This window comes from Neolamprologus brichardi, chromosome 16 (assembly GCF_056152115.1).
Source record: "Neolamprologus brichardi isolate AB-2024 chromosome 16, ASM5615211v1, whole genome shotgun sequence".
In the NCBI taxonomy this organism is placed as follows: Eukaryota; Metazoa; Chordata; class Actinopteri; order Cichliformes; family Cichlidae; genus Neolamprologus; species Neolamprologus brichardi.
Window position 1 is genome coordinate 32,236,759 of NC_142119.1, and position 19,038 is coordinate 32,255,796.

The 19,038-nt window shown below is 45.1% G+C and overlaps 2 protein-coding genes across 2 annotated transcripts; one reads left to right on the forward strand and one right to left on the reverse strand.

The window, feature by feature from the left end:
- The first annotated feature begins 1,366 nt into the window (after positions 1–1,366).
- LOC102785799 (transmembrane protein 50B) lies at positions 1,367–8,421 on the forward strand. The gene is made up of 7 exons (XM_087830024.1): positions 1,367–1,499; positions 2,703–2,889; positions 3,431–3,543; positions 4,178–4,245; positions 4,621–4,713; positions 5,471–5,528; positions 7,206–8,421. The coding sequence occupies exons 2-7, from the start codon at positions 2,791–2,793 to the stop codon at positions 7,249–7,251; spliced, it is 477 nt and encodes a 158-aa protein (XP_087686150.1). The 5' UTR covers positions 1,367–1,499; positions 2,703–2,790; the 3' UTR covers positions 7,252–8,421.
- Positions 8,415–14,213, reverse strand: LOC118454797 (uncharacterized). Its single transcript, XM_087830021.1, has 7 exons — positions 13,776–14,213; positions 12,610–12,715; positions 12,085–12,269; positions 11,809–11,957; positions 10,133–10,274; positions 9,842–9,990; positions 8,415–9,333 (listed from the first exon to the last, which is right to left on the reverse strand). Exons 1-7 carry the CDS (start codon positions 13,813–13,815, stop codon positions 9,205–9,207), a joined length of 900 nt encoding a protein of 299 aa, XP_087686147.1. The 5' UTR covers positions 13,816–14,213; the 3' UTR covers positions 8,415–9,204.
- Positions 14,214–19,038: the final 4,825 nt, after the last annotated feature.

Here is a 19,038-nt window from a genome sequence, read left to right on the forward strand (position 1 = left end):
AGCAAAGGGTTTTCAACAGAGTATTAGAAATGAACACTTATTGAATCTGTGTGGGGATAGATTGTGTTAAACATGCTTTAGTTCCTCACATTTTAATCCAATCTTTTTGTCCAACCCACTGAGTTAAAGCTGAAGCTCTGCATCTGAGCTGTTTCATTTAAAATGTATTGTGTTGATGCACAGAACCAAAAACAGTTGTCTGTGTCCAAATATTTATGGACCCGACTGTGTTTAATCTGTATCAGGACCTTTATCCGTATCTGTATGTGTGCCTGTACCTTTATCAGCATCAGTATTTGTACCTGTATCAGTATCAGGGCTGAAACCTATCACAATTTACTGTAGTGAGTAATCAGGCTTTCTCTGGAGTGGGTGGAGGTGACGGTGCTGTGAGTCTGCATCGCCTCACTGAACAGAAATCTGACCTTCCACATGCTGTTCTGGTCATTAGAAGAAAAAATATATTTTTAGTAAATGAAAGCTGACGTTTCAATAACATGAAGAAGTGAGAGGGCGGGCGATTGTCCTTTGGTGGAAGAGAAAAGCTGTGGCCTGTGTTTCTGAACGAAGCCCAGAGGTCTGTCCATGACAGGAACGCTTCAGTCTGAGGCTCTCTGATGATGAAGAGCACCGCTCTGCTTCATGTTCACGTCTGACTGAAGCTCGTTCAGAGCAGCAGCTCTCAGGTCAACCTCGCAGCCTTTTTCTCTCGGTGAGTAAAGATGCCGTCTGTCTGTGTCTAAAGTCTGGAGCCGTTTCAGACTTTCATGCTGATGTTCGGCTCGAACAAGCAGGAGATTTCTGAGGTTTTCTCATAAGTCCGTCTCTGCTGGTTTGTGGATTCCAACATCAAAGCAGGGCAGCAACATGAGTCCAGCTCAGAGAAGACTCGGTGAAAACAGCGACACCTACTGGACACTTACTGTGGTCACGTGATGATGCCGTTGCTGTTCTACTCTTCTCTCTCATTTTTAGTTCATGGACAACAAACTAGCTTATAGAACAAAACATATTAAGAAGGCTGCTGTGTTTATGGTGCTCACCACACGGGTCTCACAGATAAGACCTGAGACATCTTTCATCTGTGCTGGACTGAAGTGTGAGTGAATGCAGATCGATATGCTGATGGGAAATAAAGATGAATGAATGAAATGCAAAAACCTCCCCATGTGTAAAGATTTTTAATTTAAAACATTTTATGTAAAAATCTATTTTTATATGGTTATATAATTATTCTTTATAAACGGCCTCCCCAGCCTTGGGGACTCGTTCATCACGTGTGTATACGTGGTATTTGTTTGCCAGCATACAGCGCTTCACTACTGCTAAAGTTAGTGACTTTACAGGATGCAGAGCCTGGTCCTGACCGCAGGAGGCAGCAGTGTGCCGCAGAGCCCGTGAGGCTCCCGGAAATGAAGCCGCAGACGAGGCGCTGTGCCGTAAATGGAAAGTGAAAAAATTGTTGCGCGGCTCCGTTTCATGGGGGTGACTGATATCAGGTGAGTTTTCGGACAGCTGGGAGTCTCGCAGGCAGGTGCGACTAACGCGCTGCTTCAGATGTTACTTGAAGGAATAAAGCGGGAAACGAGGCGGGTTACGAGCAGTTAGCGTTAGCCTCCGTTAGCTCCCGTTAGCTCGGTGGAACAAATGCTCGGTGAGCTGTGACTGTCACAGGACAGGTGTACGGTTATTAATCCAGCAGGGAGCGAAGAACAGACAGGTGTTGGCAACCCTGACGGTGTGGGAATCCGCACACCTGCAGGAGGCTGACGGAGCAGCTACGCCTGTGCTGCGGTGGCGCTAACAGTTAGCCCCTGACCAGCTAGCAAACACTTAGCCCTGCGGATACACCTGCGCTTTAAATATGTACATGAGAACAAGTGAACCAGCCGGAACAAAACAGACCTCAATAAATATGAAAGAAATAAAAAGCTGAACTACACAGTGTAAAGTTATAAAATACCAATTAAATTCTAAAAGACCACAAAAGAAGCTCCTTTAAATATAAAAGATCTCATAGACTGAAAAAGAAAAATAAGTCAAAATAAAGTAACTATATCACGAAATGGCTTGTTAAAAAATAAATAATAATAAAGAAACTAACAGTAAAATAATCAGGTTCCTGCAGGAAACTGGTGAGCAGGTGTTAGCAGGTCAGCATCTGCAGCTTCAGTCCATCACAGGTGTCATGGACAGGTGACACTCCTAAAATTGGGCCTCTCTTTTTACCCACTAAGTCACCATGGTAACTGATGCTCAACACCTTACCTGGTCATAACCTGCACCTGGTCAGGAGGAGGTGATGTTCAGAGTTTCCTCCCATTCGTGAAGCTTTTTCCTGAGAGCAGTGAAAGAACCCCGGCTGTGAATCTCAGACTGAACTTGTGATCCTCACGTGCTGTTGGAGGAAATGTCTAAACCTAAATGTCTGACCTGCTGCTGAGTCTGTAAGCTGATGCGTGACAGTGAGCTAAACCCGGGTAGAAACATGGACCTGTTTCTCCCATCTGTTTATTTTTCAAAAAGTTCTTCTGCGATTAAAATGGAAAAAAACCTTCTGAATGACTATGTGTCCTCATATTTCTGACAGTTTGTAGCAGATGTGGTGAAAATCAATGTCCGTTGGTTCTGGCTGAATCTTCAGGTCCAGACGTCCTTCACTCGCTGCAGGACGCTGTTAACGGCCTGTGTTTGTTTTAAAGGCATCTTTCACAGAGTGTGAGCAGCTGCTGAGGGGGCGACAGACTCGCCTGTCAGGACAACTGAAGAAGAAGAAGGTGGAGGAGGAGGATGGCTGGCTTTTTGGATAACTTCCGCTGGCCCGAGTGTGAATGCATCGACTGGGGCGAGAGGAGGAATGCCGTGGCCTCCATCGTGGCCGGAGTTCTGGTTAGTGTGAGGCAGAGAGGGGCGGAGTCTGTTTGAACTCTCCGATAAGATAAATGTTCGCTGCTGGGAGGTTGGTGAATGGTGGAGGTCTTATTGGAGCTGTAAATATTCCGCTTCACGCGTCTCAGTGATCTGTTTCTTGTTTGTCCCAGAACAATGCCATAATCTGTGTTTACCTCAAACATCACTGTTAATAATCCAGAAGTTTGCTGTGATAGTCTGATGTGTGTTAGTTGTTGGTAAACGGCAAATGGACTGATTTTTACATCTGATCAATCAAAGCCTCATTCACACAAACACTTTTTGCTTTGCTTTCTATCCAACATTCACACACATTCATCCATCGGAGAGCAGTGAGGTTTAGTATCTTTCCAAGGATATTTGGTATGCAGACTGGAGCAGCCAGATGAGCTGAGCTGCAGCCACCCCATGATCTGTAAACACTCAGACATTAGTGACAGCACGGATGTCTGCTAAGGATGGACGGGAAGTAAAACCTTTAGAAACGTCACGTCTCGCTGTGCACGTTCTCTTCTTTTAGTTCTTCACCGGCTGGTGGATCATGATCGACGCCGCTGTGGCGTATCCAACCCAGGAGCAGATGAACCACGCCTTCCACACCTGTGGCGTCTTTTCCACCATCGCTTTCTTCATGTAAGTGTGAAACGTTGCTTTCATACCGTACATGCTTTCAGAGTTGTTAGACCATTGAGGCGCGGGCGGGCGGGCGGGCGGGTGGGTGGGGGAGAGTTATCCACATGAAAACACATGTAAGATTTACTTGGGTTTGTTCATGTGCCTCACAGCCTCTTTACAAGCAGCCACTAATGATTGTGTGCTTTATATGGTTTCCTCCTGCAGTGAAATGTAATTTCAGCTTAAACATCTCAGCGAGGCTTTGAAAGGACAAATTGTGACCTCTGATGATGCCTAATTACTTAGAACTCTTCTTTCACCAAAGAGGAACCAAAACCTTTCACGATGTGACAGGAGAGCAGCCAAACTGCAGAATCATTCAGTCTGTTGTTACTCTGACCTCGATGCTGTTAACGAGCTGAGCTGGTGTCAGACAGGTTTGACCTCAGACTCCGAGGAAGTTACAAACCTGCCAGATTTCACGGTGTGCTTGGAAACTGATGCTGCAGTCAAATGTGAATCAACAAAGGTCAAAAACAAAGCAGAGTGTCTGATTGAGACTCTGAAACATCATGTGATCATTTCCTGTTTATGTCTGCAGTGTCAGCAGCATGAAGCGCTCAGACTCCTCTATGTGACTCTGTGTTCTCAGGATTAATGCAGTTTCCAACGGCCAGGTGAGAGGGGACACGTACGGAGAAGGCTGTATGGGCCGGACAGGTGAGTGTTTGTCACCTGCTGTGGAGCTCAGGTGTGAGAAACGCACACGTGAGGCAGATGTTAAGAGTAAAGTGCAGAGCCTCAGCTGTCTGTGTGGCTGTAAAGAGACTAATATGTGGTGTAGCTCAGTGGGTGCACAGACCACATGCCGGCGTGGGTTCGAGTCTGACCCTTTGTTACGTGTCGTCCCTCTCTCCCCCTGCTTTCCTGTCTCTCTTCGCTGTATCTATCCAATAAAAGCTAAAATGATATTTTAAAAAACGTATATCTGACGGCGGTGTGAATCCTGCCCTTTGCACAGCCGTCAGGATGGACAAACACAGCAGACACAGCACTGCTCATATGTAATTGTACTGCATGTGTCTGCGATTGCAGGAGCTCGTCTCTGGCTCTTCATTGGCTTCATGATGATGTTCGGCTCGCTCATCGGCTCCATCTGGATCTTGTTTGGAGGCTACGTAGTGCCGAGTGAGTTTCTCCCCTCAGTGTGTCTTTGCTGAACATCCAAACATGCAAACCTGGAAATGATCAGAAGGCTGGAGGGAAATCCAGAAGTTATATCTTTAAGTTAATAACAGCTCAGCCTGGACAAAGTCAGAGAGTATGTTATGGTTTGGAGCTCAAAGTCACTGCTGGCCACAGCTGCTTCATGGTGTTTTCTTCTGCTCTGAATCACATGACCATTTTGGAAACTTTGAGCTTTTTCCTGTGGTTTGGTCTCGTTTCACACACAGAAAAAATCCACACGAACTGAAAGCAAACCTCAGTGAATCACTACAAACCACACAAGAAGGTTCAGACTGCTCATTGTTCTCGTGACTGAGGCGCAGGTAGCACTCAGGGACAGCCCTCGGTTCATTTCACCTCCAGCGGGTGCAGTTTGTGGCCTCTCACACGTGACCACAGCAGGGTGTTTGAGGTTGCAGCGTAGACCTGGTAGTTGGTCGGATTTGATCCTGAAACCAAATGATGGATCAGGGAGTCTTATTTTAAATTCAGCTTTGCTCCTGCAGCAGGTCCATACGCTGCAGTCTTCACCCTGCTGCGCTTGCTGTGTGAGCACCAGAAGAAAAGCCTTGTGGTTATTACACTGTGGAGTCTAAAAATACAACAAATGATTTTAATCTGACTTCCTTAGACCTGTGCAGGGAGTTGGCTCTCTCTGAGCATGCTCAGTCACAGTGAAACCTGATGTGGCTGATAACATGTCGCTGTGTTCCCTCAGAGAAAGAAGTGGCTCCGGGGCTGGCTGTGTTCTTTCAGAACGCCTTCATCTTTTTTAGGTGAGTGAAAAGCAGCAGCACTGACACTGAAGCAGCTGTTGTAATTATAACCAGCTTGGTGCCAAATATGTGCTTCCTGCAGCGTTGCGACACATTACATGAAACCTGTTGCATCTTGTTTCCCGTAATGGCCGGGAGCTCCTGCCGGGAAAGCCTGGCTCAGTTTAACCCATTCAGGCCCGTTTCTGTTCCACTAACTGATGCAGAAAGAAGAACTAAAGCCAGGTGGATCGATACGAGCGCGAAAAGAAGCTTTGACATCCACACAGACTGTAAATACCAGATTTCTCAGGGAGGGGGTTTCCAGCTCTAAATGAGTGTTTCTGTTTTCTAACCTGCTGCAGATTAATGATTGATTCACACCCCGTCTTGGTTGGAGTTTGTCTTAGTCCATCAGGACCATCATGTTTCACCTCCACCTGCCTTGTGTTCATGTTAGTTTAAGCACAGCTGTGTAGCTGTTACAAGACAGAGAGCTTCATTAGCCTCCAAACATCACAGCACTGTGGAGCTGAGCTCGAGCTGGGCGATATATCGAGTTTTTAAAAAATATCGATATATTTTTATACGAGATATAAGATGTGACAATATCCTTTATATCGATATAGTCTATGTTACGTTATAACTATACTTGTGGAGCCGCAAGTTTGCCTCTCTTTCGTCCACTTTTGTCTTTACGCAACATTACTCGGCCTCGCCTCTCTCCTTCACTGAACACAACTCCCCCTCCTCCCCCATCGCTTCACCTGCAGGAAGCGACAAGATGGACACGGCAAATCTCCGTTAACGAGTTACTGCGCATCGCCCCGTGCGTGGGGCTGGACGCCGTCAACGTGTTAGCTAGCTAACCACGCTAACGAGCTAACCACGCTAACGAGCTAACCACGCTAACGCCATGCAGCCCAGAGGCGCTGCACAGCCTAAAATCCTTTCATTTTCTCAAAAGTTGACAGCGCGCCTTATGTATGAATTCTGGTTGTGCTTGATGGCCGCGAACCGATTTTATGTGGTACACAGCGCTCAGCAATCTGTTAAAAATGTTTTAGTACGACTTTGGTAAGCTACGGTGCTTCACCGGTTGATGGATTGACAGAGCATTACGGCTACCGAGGAGCCTCGCGGAGTGATACGTACTGTGCTTCAACGTAATATTACCCTACTGTGTATAAGGACCATAAATGGCACCTGTGAAGAGATGTGGTTACGAAGAGGATTTCAAACTCAAGGCTGTCAGTCACACAGTAGAAGTTGGGAACAGAGCAGCTGTGAAATCTGTCTTTGTTACTATGCTCTGCGTCTGTTAGTTTACATTTTGACTGCACAATTGTGAGCTTTTTGTTATGCACAAAAACAACATTGTTTTCTTTTATTTATGGAGCATTATTATTTAATAAATGCTCATAATTTATTTTTGAGTAAATTTTATGTACATCTATGCTCTATGTTAATAAAAGTGCCTGTGTGACATCTGGGACACAGCTTTGACTAAGAACTCTCTTTTTGTTCTTACTTTATGGCTTTAAAAAAAAAAAAATCGAGATATATATCTTATATCGCCGTCCAGGTAAAAAATATCGAGATATGAATTTTGGGTCATATCGCCCAGCCCTAAGCTGAGCTGTGTGAGTTTGGATCTGTCTGTTCAGTGTGTGACATCACTGTCTCCTCTCTCTGCAGCACTCTGATCTACAAGTTCGGCCGCACTGAAGATTTATGGGGTTAAGACGTCTCTACAGACACACACAGACACACATGTGTATTTATATCCTTGTGGAGACATCTCATTGACATAATGCTTTCCCTAGCCGTTTACCCTAACCATCAAAAATGAACGCCTGACCCTAAATCAAATCATAACCTAATTGTAACCCTGACACTAAAACCACATTTTGAGTCTCAAAAATGCCTTCAAACGCGGGACCGGGATTTTGGTCCCCATGAGGGCTGTTTGTCCCCACAAGTACAGTATACTACCAAATTTTGGTCCCCATTAAGATGTTAATACCCGTGTACACAGACACACACACACAGCCTTCAGATGTTTTGTATTCTGCTGTTTTAATCGAAGCTGTAAAAACACTTTGTATTAATGTTGCTTTTTAAATGGAGACCAATCAGTGCTGCTGCGCACGCACACGCATGTAAATATGGTTCTGTTGTTATGTTTCACTTCTGTCTCTGTGTCATTCTCAGTGTGTTTTGTAAAATGAGGGAATTCCTGCCGCCGGTCTTACTGTTACAGTGTTACCCTGGGAGATTTCAGCCTCAGTTCCTGTTGATTAAATGCTAAAGGTCACATGTTAGCCGTAAACAGCTGGATGTGAGACTCGCCTCTTGCTCTGACAAGAAGACGTAAACAAATAGCCGAACAAACCGGCCCCGTCCTGCTGTGGTTGGATGTAGCACAGTCGAGCGGAGCGATGTGTAGCCGCCACAGGACGGATGCTAACCTGTTAGCCACAGGTGTCTCACACACACACGCACACACACAGTGTTTCACCTCGTCCATCAGGTCACGCTCACTCTGGACCGTTTTAGATTTATTTTTTTTTACCTCAGACTGTACCTGATTGGTTTCCAGATTGTACTTCCTGTGACTCCAAATTAAAAGTCTGGGCTTGTTACATGTATTTTTAATGACAATCTTCCAGGCTGACACTTCAAGGAGGCGGGGCTAATTTATAGCTGGAAGCACATTTGCTGTCTCGTCTCCGTCTGACACTGGATTATAAAAGGACTTTTTTCCCTGAACTTCCTGTTTGTGACTACGATGTGTGTTGATGATTTTTCAGTATAAAAGTTTAAAATCTCGGCTGCTTCAGTCGTTTCTGAACCTCGGAGCAGAACTCACACTGTCATTTTTCTGAAACAATAAAAAGTGTTGTGGCTGTGAGCTGCTGCTTTGTTTGTTACTGTAACCTTTGACCTGCTGTTTACTGGAAGCAATGACTCAGCCTCACCAGTGACTCAGACATTTTATTAAGGTGAACTCTGCAGGGAGGAGGGGCTTCCTGTAACCTCCCCCCCCAAAAAAAAAAAAAAAATCACATGAAAATTTCCCGTAGACAAACATTTACCCAACAGTGTTCATGTTACAGGCACATGCGACACTTCCTATTTCACTGAAACAGGAAATGTTGGCCACGACTGTCCTCTTACCGCAGCCAGTCAGATCCAGCAGTGAGCGTGTTATTCCCACCTGCCCAGGAACGTCTCACCGACAGTTTTTAATAAAGAAACAAACTCTCAGAGTTGAACAGGACTGTAGGAAGTTTGAGAAAGAGCACGCAGACGTGTTTGCAGTTCCTGTTTTTCTACTATTTTCTGTCATCAGAGGTTTGAAGCAGCGGCAGCGTGGAGAACATTCAGGGAGGCGTGGTCATTCAGAAACGATACTTGGTTAATGCTAGAGTGACCCGCTTCTCTGCTGCGATGGTTGTTAGCGCGCAGTGGTTAAAATTAGTGTCAGGAAGCTGCTCGCTGCGCTCCATCCCGGTTTTACTCCACCCGCTGTCCTCATGGGAGTAGTTCACAAATGTTCTGAGATCAGGAGCTCACAGGTAAATAACCCAGATGGTGCACGGCTACATCACCTGGAGCAGGTGAGCGACTCACTCGCCTCTGCTGGTAAACTCTGAATGGAGTCTCTGTGAGTGGGCGGAGCCTCTCCAAGAGTTTAGGAAGCAGCGGCGGGAGGGCAGAGTGCTGATCTGGGCTCGTAGTTACCGTGAGAGATCTGGAGGTCGTCATAGCGCTCTGCAGTGGGAATAAATGTTCGGACTTCAAATTCCCCAGGAAACGGATTCTGAAGGAGGAGAAGACACAGGAACCTCAGAGGCAGTGAAGACTAACGATGGGCGATTGGACAAATATATCGACGACGGGCTGAGCCTTTCACCGATTGTTTTTACAACAGTCATTTATTTATCTGCCCATGAGTACGTCTGCTAATAATGTTGGTTGAAGCTCAGAGAAGCGGTTTTTAACTCTTCCAGCTGCGAACAAATGCAGCGATTCATTTACAAAAAACACAATAGTGGGAAACACAGAACGGACTTTTCCCCACTCTAACCGTGTCTGTCTCACACACTCGACCAAACAACAAATACAAAATTAAACCAATCTAACTTTGCTGGACTGACGGCTCTGTTAACACCATTGGACAGTTCAGTGACTCATCAGTCACCATGAAGAACCACGTCGGTCTTACACACTGATCGTGATCAAAATCAGCTCTTTTACTCGCTGACACGCTCAGAGTGGATACAGCGCCCACCAGTGTCTGTGAATGTGTGCAGCAGTGTTGGTCTTACCGGTGGGATTTCATATTTATATGGCTCCAGGCAGCGTTTGATTTTCTCAGTTTGGAAAAACCCGAGGTATCCCAATGCAAGGATGATGATGGCGATGACCACGATGCAGATGAGCAGCCCCACGATCATCGGCGTCCTGTTCACGTGTTCTGAGAAAACAGACGCAGTGATTTTACTGCTGCAGCTTTAAAACCTTCAGCTGATTCAAAAGCAGCGGAGTCGTTTACATCTGTGTCTCTGGTTGGAGTCTGAGCGCGTTAAAGGAACGTTACACCAAGAAGAGCAGCTTACCTGATGCAGGGATGACCTCACACTGGATGCAGCTGCGTGGTTCCACGAGCTCCCCGTGGACCGTATAGGCCACCTGAACACAGTACCGCTGCCCCTCCTCCAGCTCATCAATGGTCCAGGAGGCTATGGTGTCTCCATACTTCTGATGAAGACAATGTCACACACACACAGTGAGTGAATTAAACATAATTCTGTTGACGTGTTTGCTTCTGCTCGTCTTCTCCTGTATTCAGATGAGATTGTGTTTCCCAGCTGAATTATCCGTCTTTTTATTTACTGTCAGAGCTCCACGGAAAGTAACCCAGCTGTGCAGCTTAATGTTGATAAGAGCAGATGTTTATCCCCCCATGGACCCATGACCACATGCTGTTTCAGGGCTTCACTGCAGCTGCTGCCCGTTTGTGGCTCTCTGGCTTCAGTTTAGTCCTAAAAATGAAGGCGCAGGATTCATCTGGACACGAAACTGCTTCTCAGTCATTTGGAGGTTCTGAAAATGGGAACTGTGTAAAAATAGCTGTAATCCTGAAACAGTTTGTGCAGACTGTCTGTTAGTCTCTGTGGTGGTGCAGAGGCAAACTGTCCAAATATGCATGGACCTGCCTGCACACACTGACCACTGACCATGTGGCTGTATCAGCAAGCACACTGGCATGAATAATAATAATTAAAATAAACTACTCAAAAGAATTAAAAGAACACTAAAAACTACAGAGCCCAGCAAGGGACATTCTTCAACGCACATATTAAACAAATATGTAAGACTGCGTTCTTCCATTTGTGCAAAATCTCTAAAGTTAGAAATATCCTGTCTCAGAGTGACGCTGAAAAACTAGTTCATGCATTTATTACTTCCAGGCTGGACTACTGTAATTCATTATTATCAGGATGTCCTAAAAACTCGCTGAAAAGCCTTCAGCTAATCCAAAATGCTGCAGCAAGAGTACTGACAGGGACTAGAAAGAGAGAGCAGATTTCTCCTGTTTTGGCTTCCTGTTAAATCCAGAATTGAATTCAAAATCCTGCTCCTCACATACAAGGTCTTAAATAATCAGGCCCCATCTTATCTTAATGACCTTGTAGTACCATATCACCCTATTAGAGCACTTCGCTCTCACACTGCAGGCCTACTTGTTGTTCCTAGAGTATTTAAAAGTAGAATGGGAGGCAGAGCCTTCAGTTTTCAGGCCCCTCTTCTGTTTCTGATCGCTTGGTCAAACACATTCACACTAATGTGCTACCAGAAGTCATTTTGTAGCTCTGGCAGGACTCATCCTGCTCTTCTTTACACAAAGGAGCAGATACCACCCCTGCTGATGGGTTAAGGCCTTCTACAGCCCTGTCCAGCCCTCCTAGAGTAACTGCCTGTCTCCTGGACCCTCCTCCATGTCTTTGAGGCTGAGCTGAGAGAAACTGTATCCTGGAGGAACTACCTGTGTAACCTCTGTAGGGTCCAGGTATCACAGCAACACTGAGACTAGCCAAATGTAAAACTAGTGAAAAACAGAAAAGTGAAAACATTCATGTTCTGGGGTTGTGTCCTCATTCACACCCCACAAGTTTCACTGACTTGATGTTAAACTCTGACTAAAGAGCGCTCCTTTCATTGTTTCAGCAGTGACACGTGCTGTAACATCAGGTGAGCATAAACACCTGGAGGAATCACTCCGTGTTCTCACCTGCAGAGGACTCTCTCCCTCTCTGCCAAAGTAAATCCTGTGCTTGGCATTGCTGGCGTGTTCCTTCGCCAGCTCGTGGTCATTGTTAAGGAATACGGTGAGTGATCCAGGCCGGGTCAAAATGCTTAACGGAGGCGTGCAGACGTCACCTGGAAGAGCAGAGTGAGCGTCAGCACTGCAGCAGCTCGTGGTTCACACTCTGGTCAGGATGGTTAACACCTCGAGTCTCACAGCTTCACCCACAGACAGCGCTGACACATATCTGAGGTTTCTCACCGTATCTGCTGCAGGCGTTAACACCCTCAGATTTCAGCCCCCGTCTCTCGGCCTGCACACGCAGCGTCACGCAGCTGTTCTCAGGCAAGTCGTTAGTGACGCGCGGCCCGATCGCTGATATGTTGCAGGAATGGAAATGCGTCTGGATGCAGGCTGGAAGAGCTTCCCATTCATCAGAGTTAAATCTGAGGATGAGGAACAGAAACGAGTCAGAGAAAACATCTGCTCAGCATTCTCTCTGCTGTGAAACCCAATCACTCTTGTTGCTTTAGTGTTATTGAAGCAGGAGCTTTGCTGACCTCTGACCTCTTCCTAAACATTTTACCAGCCCACTGTGGATTATAATCTGTGACAGTGACACTACACTCAGCCTGCTGCTGTCTGATGGCGGCTTTCATGTGAAACTGTGAGAACGATGGAGTAAATAACATGTCACCAGCTGATCTCTCGCCACCAACGGCCGTGACGATATAAAAGGAAGCTCCACCTTAAAACAGAGCACCTTCCTTGGCTGTGAGGTCTCACCTGCGGTAATTCACAGTGTAGGTAACGTCCGGCTCCCCTGGAGTCCACGTCAGCTGACCCTTCTCCACCTGGACGTTCTGTGGAGGTGGCAGCGCCTGAGACGCGACTGCAAAGGTGAAGAAAGCAAACCAGAGAAACCCCTGCATAATCCAGATTATTGTTATTCGTGTGATCACAGCCTCAGATGATTTATTAAAGAGACAGCAGGAACCATCGACCCCACGACGTCTGAGCTCAGAGGGACAAAGATTCAAAAACGAGGAACAACATCTGTCTGCTGCACACGGCACGTTTTTAAAAACTAAACAGATGTGAACCTGATGTTTGTGGTGACGTCATTAAATCGGACTTCTGTCATTTATTCACTTTCATGTCTGTTTTCTGATTGGACAGATCAGTTATTTATTGACTGAGAGTGTCAGAGTCAAAAGTCTTTACAGTGAACAGATGAATGAACATTTATTGCATCAGTAATAATGAAGGTTAAACATGTTGACAGGCTGATTTAAACAAACACAGAAGTGATGATTATAACCTGAAATAAACTCTTTGAAAGCTTCACACATCCTTTCCTGTCATGTCAGGAGCTTTGGACATTTATAGCCCACTTCCATATTTCACAGGAACCTTTAACCCTCCAGCAGCTGCGACTGTTTCAGCTTTTTAACCTGAAACAGTCGCAGCAAACAGAAAAAGGACAATTTCTCATTTTAGACGCGCTGAACTGAACATTTCCTGGTCTGAGCTCAACGAGTTCCGTATTTTAGCCGGATGATCAGTTTTAAGCTAAACTCTGACATTTGAACCTAAATGTGACGTCGACGCTAAATCCACAGGTGAAACCCAGCTGACAGGTAACAGCAGCCTTTCGTGTTCAGCTGGAAACAGCTGACGCCGATTACAATAAAACAGCTTGAATGACTGAAGACATTAGAAAATGAAATTTTAACATCGGTTATTTTAAAGTTCAGTCTGACTCGGGAGCGAAAACATGATTAAAACACGAAATCTCTGTCTGTCACACACACACACACACACACACACACACACACACACACACACACACACACACACACTATTGCTTCATCCGGGGTTAGCCTGCGGGGCTACAGGCCGTTGTTAGCAGGTAGCTCGGCAGGTATTGTCCGGCGGCGGCGGCTCCTTACCCCGGGAAAAGGCGTGGAGGCAGAGCAGGATCAGCAGCATGGTGTCGGCCTCATTCCTCGGTCTGGTCGGTGTCCGAACGTGGTGGCTGGCTGGAGCTGAAGAATCGAAACACACACCGACGCACTTCCTCGCGGAGCTGGATAATCTGGACGTCTCCGTCCGCAGACTGCTTCTGTCTTGGAGAATTTCCGGTTCCGCCTCTTAAAGCTGTACGTGACAAACGATAACAAAACACCAACAACTGCTCCACACGGTGTTTGATCACCGCTCACAGCCGCTGGGACAGACTGTGTTTACCAGCAGAGCTCAGCCCCACCTCATTTGTGTAGCCAGGTGAGTTACACTGCCCTCCCACCTGAGGGTCCCGGGCCCTGCACGTCGAAGCTCAGCAATGCCCGTGCGTGGACTCGCCCTCACACCAGCTCACACGGGGCTGAGTATCGATCGACCAGGAATTCCCCCGCGCGTACACGTGAGGGTGACGTCAGCAGCATGCGATTAATCACAGGAAACGAGAGTTAAGGCTTCCAAATAAATAAATGAACCGTTTATTTTATGATTTTCTGTGTTCAAGGAAAACAAAATGCATTCTTACACAGAGTGTTGCACTTTAGTAACTGTGTAACTGAAAATCTGAAATATGCAGACTGGGTTTTTGTTTGTTTTTGTTTTATGTCATTATATTACAGGTTTGGTTTTAGTTTTTAATATATTAAAGATATAATCAGTCATTTTTGAAGTTATTTAATCAAAAAAAGAATGCTGTACTCATAAAGTTACATGTTAGTCTGTAATTTCATCTTCCAACAAACTGATAAGTTTAGAATTAACTTCTTAAAACAGAAACGGGCGCTAGTTTGTGGAGGCTGTCATGCTGAACACAGCGGCAAAGATATCTGGAAACTGCACCCTGCCGCTCAGCCTTATCACATTTTACGCATCAGGCTGGAGTACACCAAAGGCAGAGGACAAGAGCAACTGTAGGTGTTTGCATACTGTGGACGGACAGCTAGATTCATACCTGCATCATACTTGTTTGATCATCTGAGAAGGGGAAGCCTTCACCAAAGAAACCAGAATATGAACGAAAGGGACTACGCCACCGGCACCTTAATCAAATCCCACCCTCTTCCTCCTCAAGCTGAAGTCTCTAACACATGGAAATGTGCATAAACGTGCTCATTTACTCCTGATATTGTGACTATTACTTATTATCAGCAGATCGGACGTGACCCTGCTGTTTCCAGACAGCTGACAACAATAACAGCTGGTTAAAAGTTAACAATTTACCAACTAATGTCAGGCTATACTTTCCCCTGATAAACAGTTTGGTTACATTTTCATTAAGGCCATTTCTCAATTCTCGAGTGCTCGAGTCCGTACTCGCGTTCTCGGCAACGCAGCGCGATTTATGTACAACAGCGTACTTGATGACACCACAGCTCTGGAGTTTGATTTAACTGTGATTAATATCTGCAATGGAAATTACACATGACATAAAAAAAATTATACATGATGTAGTAGATTTTTTTAATGAAAAAAAGATAATTAAAAAATTATCTTAAGCACTTTGGCAAAATGTGCTACACGTCGCTTACACATCATCTGTTTGATAATGTCTAATAAGCTTCATATAGTTAAGCACAATGACTAAATGAGCGAAACACAAGCTTAATCTCTCTATTAATAAAAATAGTACACATGTATGCCTGATTAAAAATTATAACAGGTGAGATGTTATAACGCTTTTATTTTTATTTTAGTAAACACTTAAAAATTACAACTGACAGCTGCTGGGTTTGGAAGAGAACTGAACAAATACTTAAAATCTAATCTGATCACTTTTGGAGCAGCCTTCAGGATCTCCACGGATTAACCTGCTGTTTTTGTTCCCGGTGAAAATGTTTCCTCCTGAATTGAAATATTTTTAATGTTAGATTTCAGAGTCAGCTAATTTTAGCCGGCTCTAGTGACCCTCGAGCTCCCGGCTAGCTATCGAGCGGGTGGGTAACAGACGTCTCCGAAAACGTCGGAGCACTTTTGCAAATATGCGATATCTTGATAAACCGAGCAGATATTTGAAGTTTACACACCCAAATAAGTTAAAAGTTTATTTTGTGACCCAGAAAGATTAGTAAGTGTTGGGTCTAAACTCAGACCCCGCTGTATCCAGGACTTATTCCCGTGAAAGAAGAACAAGGCAACAGCGATCAATCGTTTCACTTGCAAGGGAGGCCTCGTTGATGTCTACCACGAAATTACCCCAAATCCGGCCTCCTCTCGCTGCCTTTTATTGAGAAACAGTTCACACAAAACAATAGTACCTCCCCTCATAGCCCCCCTTGGTTACAAAGACAAGGCACTGTATGTATGTATGTATGTGTATGTGTGTGTGTGTGTGTGTGTGTGTGTGTGTGTGTGTGTGTGTGACCTCCTGCTGACCAAAGGGTCGTAAACGCAGGAAGCTTACATCAAAAAGCACAAGGATGTGTCTGGAATAAAAGACTACAGCCCCCCACCCAGAACCTCGAGAATCTGGGGAGGAACCTTTCATGAGAGTCAAACAGTAGAGATGGTAAGCATAGAAATGACAACATTTAACAATTTACTCTAACAGTAAGAGTAATATTAAAACTTAGTAGCGGCCGCCATTGCCGGAAACTGGAGTTTGGCTGGGCCGCGCTATGAATTCTGGGATATGGTGGGCCAGGAAGGACACACCCGACCCATCCTTCAAATTCGGGGAAAAGGAGGACGCATTTGTCGGCTGCATTCGGAGCAGTCTACGAATTTGGACAGCCTTCGGCGCGTCGCTGTGATGTAATCGGTCTACAAATGTGGCCTCAGGAGGATGCAGCCCATGAATTTGGACACAGCTACTGTCACTACTGTCACTACTGTCACTACCCGATCCGTACCGGAAACCCGATCCGTACCACGTATGCGCAAATCTTATGTCACTTCCTCTATTAGTCAACGTTACGACAGTTAATGTAATCGAGTGACACGGTTAGCGCCCATTTAGCTCCTAGCATTTCTCAACAGCTCTGCCTCCTTTTCGACTACCGGGACATTTAAACAATATATAATTGGTTTACAAACAAATTCATGCTTTTCTCCTCAACAGAGAGCGTCCCCCGATTTAACAACAGCGCCGTAAAATAAGAAGAATGGCGCCTAATTACAGAGTTAATAATACAGACTTTGTAATATCTCACGTGAAGATTCAGCAGCCAGATGAAGTGTTTACTGACAATTGACAGTGGTAGCGGACATCATCATCACTATTCCAACAATCCTCTTCACAGACGAGTATAAACACACTCGACTATCACTAAATCAAATTTAACACACGTTTGTAATGACGCCAATTCAGTTTACAATAGGGTTCATTCGCTCGGTCAGCAGGTGGCGGTGTCCTCGTACACTGGGGAGTAAACTCCCATTAAACAAACAGAAGAAGAAGAAAACATCTGCACATGCGCGGTACGGATCGGGGAGTCCTGCTACGTAACTATCTTTTTATTTTTCGTTTTTGTCTACATTATATTGAAATGCTTCATTATTGCAAACATTTTAAGAGATACGTATTATCCTTAACATCTTAACAGATACTCTGACCTGTAACTATGGTAAAATTCTTAGACTGGAAGTAGACACCGTTCGCACATGCATGGTACGGATCGGGTATCCGGTATGGATCGGGTAGTGACAGACACAATGGCTGTATCCAGGATATGTCCTTCAACGCACATATTAAACAAATATGTAAGACTGCGTTCTTCCATTTGCGCAACATCTCTAAAATTAGAAATATCCTGTCTCAGAGTGACGCTGAAAAACTAGTTCATGCATTTATTACTTCCAGGCTGGACGACTGCAATTCATTATTATCAGGATGTCCAAAAAACTCACTGAAAAGCCTTCAGCTAATCCAAAATGCTGCAGCAAGAGTCCTGACAGGGACTAGAAAGAGAGAGCATATTTCTCCTGTTTTGGCTTCCCTTCATTGGCTTCCTGTTAAATCCAGAATTCAAAATCCTGCTCCTCACATACAAGGTCTTAAATAATCAGGCCCCATCTTATCTTAATGACCTTGTAGTACCATATCACCCTATTAGAGCACTTCGCTCCCGCTCTGCAGGCCTACTTGTTGTTCCTAGAGTATTTAAAAGTAGAATGGGAGGGAGAGCCTTCAGTTTTCAGGCCCCTCTTCTGTGGAACCAGCTTCCAGTTTGGATTCAGGAGACAGACACTATCTCTACTTTTAAGATTAGGCTTCAAACTTTCCTTTTTGCTAAAGCATATAGTTAGGGCTGGACCAGGTGACCCTGAATCCTCCCTTAGTTATGCTGCAATAGATGTAGGCTGCCGGGGGATTCCCATGATGCATTGAGTTTTTCCTTTCCAGTCACCTTTCTCACTCACTATGTATTAACAGACCTCTCTGTGTTGAATTATATCTGTTATTAACCTCTGTCTCTCTTCCACAGCATGTCTTTATCCTGTCTTCCTTCTCTCACCCCAACCGGTCGCAGCAGATGGCCCCGCCCCTCCCTGAGCCTGGTTCTGCCGGAGGTTTCTTCCTGTTAAAAGGGAGTTTTTCCTTCCCACTGTCGCCAAAGTGCTGCTCATAGGGGGTCATATGATTGTTGGGTTTTTCTCTGTATCTATGAAGCGCCTTGAGGCGACTTTTATTGTGATTTGGCGCTATATAAATAAAATTGAATTGAATTGAATTATCCCAATTCAGGATCTGCAGCCTTAACGGTCCACAAGGGCCGCGTACTCAAAGACCACTAAGGCCGGAAGTGCGAGGCTTGTGAAATGGGCGGTCCAGCCTCCGTCGCGCTGCCCAGGTTGCCTAGCAGCTGGAAACGTTTCATACAGCTTTGTTTGACAGAAATGAAATTGGATGAAAACTAAATCAACATTATCCAGACCCAACCGTTTCTCTATTGCTATCAATAACTCACCGGTCTTCATTTCTTCCTCTGTGAAAAGTTTGGGTGTCATCCTCGACAGTACTCGATCTTTCAATTCAATTCAATTTTATTTATATAGCGCCAAATCACAACAAAAGTCGCCTCAAGGCAATTCACACATTAATAATGTTACTCGGTCTGCATATTGTCAATTACGCAACATTAATCGTCTCCGTCCTTTTCTCACCCCACATGCCACTGCCATTCTTGTCCACAGCCTTGTTACTTCCCGGATTGATTATTGTAATTCACTTCTTTTTGGTCTTACTCAAAAATC

Excerpts from the sequence above, each read along its gene's own strand:
- LOC102785799 (XM_087830024.1), top strand. The coding sequence starts at position 2,791 with ATGGCTGGCTTTTTGGATAACTTCCGCTGGCCCGAGTGTGAATGCATC. Across the intron at positions 2,890-3,430 it reads CCATCGTGGCCGGAGTTCTG|TTCTTCACCGGCTGGTGGAT; the intron begins GTTAGTGTGAGG and ends CTCTTCTTTTAG. Across the intron at positions 5,529-7,205 it reads AACGCCTTCATCTTTTTTAG|CACTCTGATCTACAAGTTCG; the intron begins GTGAGTGAAAAG and ends CTCTCTCTGCAG.
- LOC118454797 (XM_087830021.1), bottom strand. The coding sequence starts at position 13,815 with ATGCTGCTGATCCTGCTCTGCCTCCACGCCTTTTCCCGGG. Across the intron at positions 12,716-13,775 it reads CCTCCACGCCTTTTCCCGGG|TCGCGTCTCAGGCGCTGCCA; the intron begins GTAAGGAGCCGC and ends TCACCTTTGCAG. Across the intron at positions 12,270-12,609 it reads TACACTGTGAATTACCGCAG|ATTTAACTCTGATGAATGGG; the intron begins GTGAGACCTCAC and ends CCTCATCCTCAG.